Source organism: Brienomyrus brachyistius, chromosome 3 (genome assembly GCF_023856365.1).
Source record: "Brienomyrus brachyistius isolate T26 chromosome 3, BBRACH_0.4, whole genome shotgun sequence".
In the NCBI taxonomy this organism is placed as follows: domain Eukaryota; kingdom Metazoa; phylum Chordata; class Actinopteri; order Osteoglossiformes; family Mormyridae; genus Brienomyrus; species Brienomyrus brachyistius.
Window position 1 is genome coordinate 3,882,574 of NC_064535.1, and position 8,980 is coordinate 3,891,553.

Here is an 8,980-nt window from a genome sequence, read left to right on the forward strand (position 1 = left end):
TCGGGTTAACAGGGTATCAATTTATCAGGAAGCATAGTGAACTAAAAAAAAAAAAGGACATACCAGGACGTTTCCAGAAGAGAAAGGGGATTTAAGTCATTAAGGGGATTCCCATTTGTAAGACACTGCGGCAGGAGATGACCACAATCTTTCTTGTACAGCTTGCAAATACTAATGACAGGTTTACCCCATGATCAACATGAAAACAAAAATGACGGTACTTTCCAGAGCCATTCTATCCAGGGGGGTACGGACCTCACGCCACCCACACTACACGTGGGATACCTTCCAAGAGTTCGATGATTCAGTGACCTCATCCGAAGTGCATCCTGCCTCGCGTTCCGAACTTCCCGGGACAGACCCCACATTGCCGTGACCATAAGCTGGCATCGTAAGTTTCGGAAATGGAATGCATGGCTGAACAGATGGATTACATTTCCTAATTAGACTTGGATTTTCAAAACTGTTTTGAGCAAGTGATTCTAGATGGGAAGGGTCTCCCAAGAAGGGCTCCAATACCTGCAGGAGAAACTGTCAGGGTGGCGGATCTACGGAGGCACTAACCCAGAGTGTGCGAGCACAAATCCACCGCACTGTAGTCAAAATACCAAACTGAAGGAATCAGGCACACATACAACAGACACCTACCAAAAGGACACGTTCCTTTTCTTACTATTATAGGGACGCATTACCTTCCTTATACCCCAAAGAACTTGAGCTTAAATGTGTCTTTTGCTGTTTGTAAGCAAAGGCAAAAGGATATCCCTCACGAGAAATGTTAACACGGAGCGTGCCAATACACGGTAAGAATAAAGCAAACCATGTCGCAAATAAATATTCCCAGAAGTATAAAACCACCGACACCACGACACGGAAACCCTTTAAAAACTTAAGTGTGCAAATACTCAACTCACGTGAACCGCGGAGCAGCGGGCAAACGGGATTTTGATGCAGGCAGAGTCAGTTTTGGCAAATCAAATATTCATGAGATTTCAGCCATTGCGGTAAAACAAGCAGCCTACAATACCCTCTATCTGCACACCTAGAGGAAAGAGTAATTCCCTAATGAGCTGCAGCACACACATCATGCTGCGCGCTTAGTCATAATGCGTCAATAAAAGTATTAAACCCTTAAAACACCCTTTACTGACAGAGGACTTGTGGCCAGCAGGGACCCCACCCTCCCCGGCCGCCAGCCTGTGTATTTTCTCCATGCCGCATCTATAGATCATCGAACGATGACAAGCAACAAGCTGGCGCCTTATACTGGGAAAAGCGAGAAAAGGCGAAAAAAAAAAAAAAAAAACTTTCAGATGAATCGATCAGCAGCCAGCACATCTTCCTGCGCCACAGCCGGCATGTCTTCCATATAAACTAGAATAAACACACGATAGATAGATGAGATGTCGCCTCTTCCCTTAGTCTAAGCATTCAGGGTGTCAGACGTAGGCCTGCTTTATGAGCCGTGACTCGCCGCACTCGCGATCACATGTGCTGGCATTTTTTGAAAATACTATACAGATGATATTAGCTACATTTACATGCTAAGGACGGCCAGTAGCCTAAAATGGCCACATATTGTTAGCGTTTAGGACATTTCACAAAGAAAATCCATACATGCCACATTTCCATAAACATAAGGTAATAATATTTTGACCATTTAATCAACCTGAAAACACAGAACGTCAATCAAGCCCTAATCTGCTCGTACTGTTCAAGTTAGAACACAAGGATTGACACTAATATGATCATTGTGGATTATTCAAGACCTCTCTGACACAGAAAACGGCACTCCTTTCTCTTCATATGGTATTGTATCGATTTAAGTAAAAGTTAGCAGACAAGCGTAAAAATGAACAAATGCGGCTAGGATTTCTGACCAGCCTCCTCTACTGTTGTCTTGCATTTGGGCCTATTTGCCGGTCAAGTAAAGTCAGAAAAGTCACACTGCAGTCTCTATCACCATTGTATTGCCAGGCGTGTTATTTCTGTGGAAACGAACAAGGTGTCTACGGGGAATGGAGTCCGAAATAAGAAAGTCGTGGGTGTTGGAAACTGCTCATTGCCAGCTGTGCTTTGCCCTGAAACAAAATACGCCGTATAACCCCGTCCAAGAAAACGGTCGGATCATAAAGACCAGTATTTAAAAATCAGGAACATCTGCGAGATCGTCTGATATCCCGTTCTGCTCAACCATCGGAGATATACACGCATTGGAAAGTTACAAGCAATCTACTTCAACTGTAAATACGGGATCAAACAACGTAACAGCCTAAAAGGCGTGCATATAGCGATGGGCACGACTGCTGTCCTGGGTGCCTATGTTGAATAGCACTTGCCTATATGCAAGAGACTCTACCACGACATGTATTGAAAGGGCTCAAAATAAGGCAAATAGGGCGAACCAGGCAAGATAACCAAATACCCGTACAACATCGGACACAAATTAACATTAAACAGGCCTACAGTATCCAACCATGTAGCGCGTTATGGACTGAGCCCGGTAAAGCCCAGAGTAAACAGCGGCTACATTGTATCACAGCGAGATCTCAGTATGTTTATTGCTTACCAGCGCTGTGACTCTGCCGGCTACTCACACCGATGGTTAGTTGGTCATCTAGTTACTTATCGGGGCGAATTGTTTGGTTAACCGACAATTTAACGTCGCGAAGTGATCATCAGCTCCGCTCGTGTAATCCCGCAGCTTTCGTCTAGCTTTTAAAATGACGTAAATGCCTGGGGGGGAAAAAAAAACCGGTGTTTAGTTTTATCCGCCCGGGACGCGTTGCGACAACAATGCGTTCTAACACTTGCTTGATTTATTTCGCATTAAATAAGCTACCAGACAGATTTAAAAACACAGACCTTAGCTGTAAACAGTGGGGGTCTTTGGGAGTCCTTTCCCCGTATCTACAGGCGTTTAGGTAAATTGTCCAATAATATGAATAATCTTTGTCGGTCCGTCGCTATGCCTGTAATGTTTACAGAAATTTTTTTTTTTCTTCTGCATTACCATGGGAAAATGAACACATTCATTCCCATAAACTAGCTGACACACGCACACCGGCAGGGCTGTCTAAATTTCTAGCGCACAGGCTATCAGGTGGAGGGACGTCCTATAAGGAAAAGGCGTACGTCACCCCTCTCTCTCTCTCTCTCTTTCTCTCTCTCTCTCTCTCTCTCTCTCTCTCTCTCTCTCTCTCTCTCTCTCTCTCTCTCTCTCTCTCTCTCTCTCTCTCTGTGTGTGTATGTTTCCCCGCAACCCACAATGAAGTAAAACCCTGTAACTATTAACCTTGTGCGGACATTTTTGTAGTCAGCACAAGGATAACCTGTTTTATAAAAACTAAAAATGTCAGAAGTTTTGTATTTTGTCTGGTTGCTTATGGCTAAGGTTAGGGCTGGGTTGGGGTTAATCTTCTCATTGTTGGGATTAGGGTTACGCACACAGAAATGAATGGAAAGTCCCCATGAAGATGTGTCAGTGTGTATTGTGTACTTGGTTTCAGAGATTTAATAATAGATTTTTTAAAAACTGAAATATATAAGAAGTGTAAATAATAAATAGTAAAATATAAACTGCTCCATGTTTAGCTTTTTCAGTTTTAACTTATATGTTAATTGAAAAAATGCTTGCCTTTTGTTTTAATGCACACTCACAAATATAGTGAAAAACAGAAGTTCAAAAATGTATCCATCGTTTTCTTGATACAAGGAGTTGCTGACACACGCACACGCACGGGACTTTTATTTTGACTTTATGTGTTGTAGCAAAATTGACATATTTGTTTGCAGTTATGTAGCTTTTGTAATTTGGATCATGGTTCCTCCTCATTACATGTTATGAAAATCATATATGCTGAACCATATTTTGGAATCTAGATAAATACAATGCAATATCGGGTCGTAGGTATGTTATCTAACTAATCACGTGGGTTGCTGGGCGCTTTCTGATGACGTCACTTAGGCGTACGATTTTACTATATTTTAATATATTTAATATATTTATTCGTAAAATATTATACGTGTGTACATTATAACGAAGAAATATGGTTACATTGGCTATTATGATAAGTATTTGTTTTTAATAATAAAAAAACACGTATCTGGTCTCGTTCCTATGACGTATAAAGGTCATGGACATGGAGCGCCCATGAGAAGGACCATACTGCCGATACATCTAAGAAAAAAAACAGTCTAACGTGAGTTTCTAAATAATAACATCCCGAATTTTTTAGTTTAAATAATATTTGAGCCATATCATGGCACAACGGATCAGTTGTATATTATGGAGCGATAGAGAAGTGTGTGATACTACACAGCGAATCTATTTTCCAGCAGATTACAATCACGTATTATTGTATTACAGGTTCCCTATTCACCCGAAACCCAAATGGCTCTGTTAACAAGACTCGGCCTCGGCCTCTCCGAGTCATTGAGAGTGATGCCCCACAAGGCCTTCAGGTAGCAGTGATATTTTATGCTTCGCGATTGTTGTCCTGTAGACGTAACATAACTTAAATGTCGTAATGTGATATTCCATTCAAAGTGGAATAACCCGAGTGATTGTATATACATATAATTAAAATATACTAATATATTACTTGAAATCTTGAAGTCATTTCTTTGTCATTTCTCTTAAGCGTATCTGCAGCTGCACCTGCCATCTACAAAATGACCCGCGTGCGCGTGGTGGACAACAGTTCGCTGGGAAACACCCCGTATCACCGCGCGCCGCGCGTCATTCACGTCTACAACAAGTCTGGCGTCGGCAAAGTGGGAACCAGAGTGCTGCTCGCCATCAAAGGGCAGAAGAAGAAAGCACTTGTAGTGGGACACAAAATGCCAGGAGAGCGAATGACGCCACGGTTCGATTCCAACAACGTTGTTCTGATTGAGGAAAACGGAAACCCAACCGGGACGCGGATCAAGGTGCCGCTGCCGTCACTGCTGCGCAGGATGGACGGGGAATATTCCAAAGTGCTCGCCATTGCGCTCAAATTCGTATAGCATCGAGACTGCAATTAGCAAAACTTTTCAATATATTCAGAAACATTATCCACATATCCATCTGAAATTTTGCGTTTCCAAATAAAATGAAGCGGTAACAGTGATCATTGTCCTTTATTGGTAATTCGCAGTTGGGGTGCATGTAAAATACTGAGAAATGGAAATACACAAGTACAAATATACAGTACAATACAAAAAAATCCTCCAGACATCAGAGTGGTCAGAGCACAAGACTGCCAACCTTGATATCAATTCTGTATTCCAGCTGAATTTCGTGTAAAATAATGTACAAGCCATACACTGTAAGCAGCCTACAGTTTCATTTTTTCTTGCCCTTATTGGGCTTAGCCAAGAGGGCGGGGTTAATCTGGTCTCTGGGGACGCCTCTGACAGAGAACAGCCTGGCAGCCCTCTCCTGGAGGGTCCCTCCACATTTCACCCCGAGCACTGTGAGCTCAGCCTTCAGCTGGTCCATTCCCAGCGCTTCCAGCTCCTCCACGCTGCCGAAAGCCAGGAGATCGACAGGTCCGACAACCTACGCAGACAGAGAAACACATGGATGTTCATCTTGCCGTTTTTTATGTCCTTTAGCCCCCCGTTATTACCGTTAGAATATGGAGGAATTTTGCGGTATAAAGGTTAACATGCATTTTAAGTTCATGTCACAGAGCAAATGCACACAAGTGTAACAGCATGCCACACGTATCGCTTTATATGATGAAGGCGTACTTGTGTATCAGTTATGTGGATCTCCGTCCAACTTCAGTATAAAATGCTTTAAGCCACCATTGCACATCGGCAGCAGCCATTAGACACTCACAGCAGGCTCAGGGCTTTCACTCTGGGGTGGTGGCGAGATGGCTTTTTCCGGAGCGTCCCCCGCAGCCGCCGCGCTCTCGGGGGCAGCCGCCGCGCTCTCGGGGGCAGCCGCCGCGCTCTCGGGGGCAGCCGCCGCGCTCTCGGGGGCAGCCGCCGCGCTCTCGGGGGCAGCCGCCGCGCTCTCGGGGGCAGCCGCCATCTCCGTGGTCCCCACAGCTGCGTTCTCAAGCTCCTTTGACGACACTACAGTGGGAATGACGGGGTCTTGGTCTGTCTCGGGCAGCTCAGCCTGGAGAGGAGAGCCTGGGTCCTCCTTGTGTTTTTCGGGTGGGCTGCCCTGTGGGGACTCCTGCCCTGGGCTGGAACTGGAACTGGCCTCTTGGCTCTGCTCCACAGTACTCATTTTACTGCAACTCGCTCCTCTCGAACTAGTGCCAGGGGAAGTGGAAGGAGAAGAGTCTTCCTCGCTAGAGTCGCTGTCATCAGAGCTCAGCATCTCCTCCAAACCACCTACTCCAGACCTGGGAAAGAAGAAGGAAAAAAAACTGTTGAAGTCTACATCACAGATTTAAGATTTTTTTTTAAAAAAAAAAACAACTTCCATGTCTTTCCACTGTCCTTGCATTCAATAAACAGAAGTTTCTAATATACAGAGATTTTACGTCTGATGACCTTTCAGCCAGAAAGCAAGTAGAGATGCACCTGTTCATATGCATAATAATTTTTTAAGGTGTAAAGTGTTTGTATTTGTCTAGTTTTCTAGATTTCAACTCCGGCATTCTGCTGCTGTTCCAGAAGGTAGTCTGGGCCGTTACCAAAAGCATTTCCTCTTCTTGGGTATCTGGTCTTGACTTGTGGCGAGTCTCTTCCTGCTGGGTTCCTCATCTGCTCTGACAGTCCCACTGGATGAAGCCTGCATACCTTTATAAGATTCATACACATAACATTAGCACACAGGTTTACCTGCAATGTTGAATCATAAAAATATAATTGCTAACTCAAAAATGACACAATTTGCACAGAATTAATAAGCACAGCGCCACCCAAGAATAAGAAACACAACCTAGTCAGACCACATTAAAAGCTTTATAATGTTTTAGTAGATCCATAGCAATATATTTTCGAGAGGCAAACTACCAACTAACAAAAGACATTAACAAGTCTGGTAAAAATCTGATATTGCATGCTAGGATAACCATTTACGGTCATCATACAATATTCTCTAAATTGACCACATGCAATGAAATATATTAATAGCTATAAATGTACAGAAAGTGACGTTTTCAACACATTTTCATGGCGTTCTCCGCCATGGTGACTTCCGACTCAGAGAGATAATGGAACGCAGGACGACAATCAAAGCAATCAGATGTCTTGGCCCTGTCTCCTCTAGTTGTTTGGACCCTCCTCCTGTACAACCTGATTTTTTCCCCTCTCTCTGAGCCAATCATCTTTCAATCTGGCCTCAGAACATTTTTGTGCAAGTCAAGCTCCCATGAGCATCATGCACTGCACTCAGCACTGGCTGCAGTCCCTGCCTTTCAGGACAGAGTCCTCCAGGCGCTCTGCCAGGTCATGGCACTGCCGCTCGTAGTTGGGGTCAGTGAAGTGGTGCTTGGGTTCGGCCAGCTTGCGCTGTAGTCGTTCCAGCCGCCTCTGCTCCTTCTCCGCCTCGCGTTCCGCCTGCTTCTTCAGCCACTCAGCCATTCTACCAAAACACACAGGCATGCATGATGCTTCTCCGCTCACCCAACGCCGCCACAATGCATGCACAAAGGGCACGACGTGCTCCAGCATGTGGCTCACTCTTTTTCGTGGTTGACATCACGGAGACGCCGGCCGCTCAAGTCACGGCACGCCTCGCGGTTGGTCGTCTTCTCGATCTGAGCTCCGAGAGCTCTGAGCATGGACCCAAAGCCTATAAGAAAGCATTCATGTTACTGCTGTACTCCGGGTACGCTTACCTCATGCACTGCACACGCACAGGTTTAATCCAACAAACCTCAACAGGACAGAGATATTTTGGCTAGACTGCATTGTGCTTTTAATGCCAAGACATTCAGTTATACATTAAAATCATTGATAGTCTATTAATTGTTTATTTGTTTGCCCTACGGGTCCCTGGCAAGATATTGCTTTTAAACCCATACAGAAATACTAACGCCAGGTTTTCTTCAGATATACATGTGCAGCTTATAGCCTAAGACCAGCGTTGCCAACAGCATATTCCAGTGACCGCACGGCAGCTGACATTGATGTGAATGAGCTGAGCATGTGCAAACGGTGTTGAAAATATGTAACGTAATTGATAACAGTTTTATATTGGACACGTGAGGAAGGATTAGGGAAAACAAGCAGAATGCAAATACGACGTAATTACGTCATCAATATGCAAATATACACATGACGTCATCTAGCGACATTTGGCGACTTTTCGAGCAGACTTTAGGTACTTTCCATTGAAAATAGTTGGCAACACTGCCTAAGACCCACCTCCTTTGCCGCCGCACAGCCGAGGCTCCAGTCTGTAAAAAGCTCCATCTTGTAATCCATCTTTCGCGTCACAGAGACGGCCATTGGCCTTGACGTAAAACTCGGTAGACGGGATTCCCTGAAGACGAAAACGCACTTTCAATAACTGTTATTTTATAGTAACAGCATTTAGGAGTACTTTATAAGCTTAATTCAGGCCTCTACATAACCATCGCCACATATCAGTAGGTTCTCATTTCAACTCATTACAGTAAGAAAGCTGTAGAAAGAATTCAGTTACACATAATTTATTCAGTCAAACATTGGGAATATTTTGGGGTGTGAATTTAAAACAAAAAGTGCCGCGGCTCTTCGACAGCAGAAGCCTCCTTTGCGTTACAAAACGGATAGACACCTTAGCTACGAGACACGCAAGCTTGTTGTTTCAGCTAAACTAACTGTGTCTGTTAACTAACTACCTCCTTCTACATTCCAAAAAGAAACATATTAGGAGTACTCACGCTTTCTCTTGAGAAAACATGAATCAAATCCCAAACAGTGGCCCCAAAAGAGAGACTTAAACAATGTGAACGGTGAAACACATCAGTCACAAACACATCCATGTTGCTCATACGCAATATCCGGTGCTTTTCCGGAAAGTTCTAGATAGCGCGTGACA

The 8,980-nt window shown here is 44.1% G+C and overlaps 3 protein-coding genes across 7 annotated transcripts in view; 1 reads left to right on the top strand and 2 right to left on the bottom strand.

Annotated features, from left to right (window-relative positions):
* tmem63ba (transmembrane protein 63Ba) overlaps positions 1–3,112 on the bottom strand; it is a 23,475-nt gene extending 20,363 nt beyond the window's left edge. For 3 of the 5 annotated variants that reach the window (XM_049006850.1, XM_049006849.1, XM_049006846.1), the window contains exons 1-2: positions 2,866–3,111; positions 2,570–2,736 (exon numbers count right to left, since the gene is read on the bottom strand). The gene's annotated coding sequence lies outside the window, so the exon portion shown is untranslated. Of the gene's footprint in view, positions 1–914; positions 1,375–2,569; positions 2,737–2,865 lie in introns of those variants that run through there. The other 2 variants (XM_049006847.1, XM_049006848.1) reach the window with 2 other exon arrangements.
* Positions 3,113–4,105: 993 nt separating this feature from the next.
* On the top strand, positions 4,106–5,114 carry mrpl14 (mitochondrial ribosomal protein L14). Its single transcript, XM_049006878.1, has 3 exons — positions 4,106–4,202; positions 4,370–4,464; positions 4,644–5,114. Exons 2-3 carry the CDS (start codon positions 4,394–4,396, stop codon positions 5,008–5,010), a joined length of 438 nt encoding a protein of 145 aa, XP_048862835.1. The 5' UTR covers positions 4,106–4,202; positions 4,370–4,393; the 3' UTR covers positions 5,011–5,114.
* Positions 5,106–8,974, bottom strand: sde2 (SDE2 telomere maintenance homolog (S. pombe)). The gene is made up of 7 exons (XM_049006875.1): positions 8,823–8,974; positions 8,323–8,440; positions 7,636–7,747; positions 7,368–7,537; positions 6,645–6,750; positions 5,831–6,350; positions 5,106–5,545 (listed from the first exon to the last, which is right to left on the bottom strand). Exons 1-7 carry the CDS (start codon positions 8,931–8,933, stop codon positions 5,330–5,332), a joined length of 1,353 nt encoding a protein of 450 aa, XP_048862832.1. The 5' UTR covers positions 8,934–8,974; the 3' UTR covers positions 5,106–5,329.
* Between the last annotated feature and the right edge of the window lie 6 nt (positions 8,975–8,980).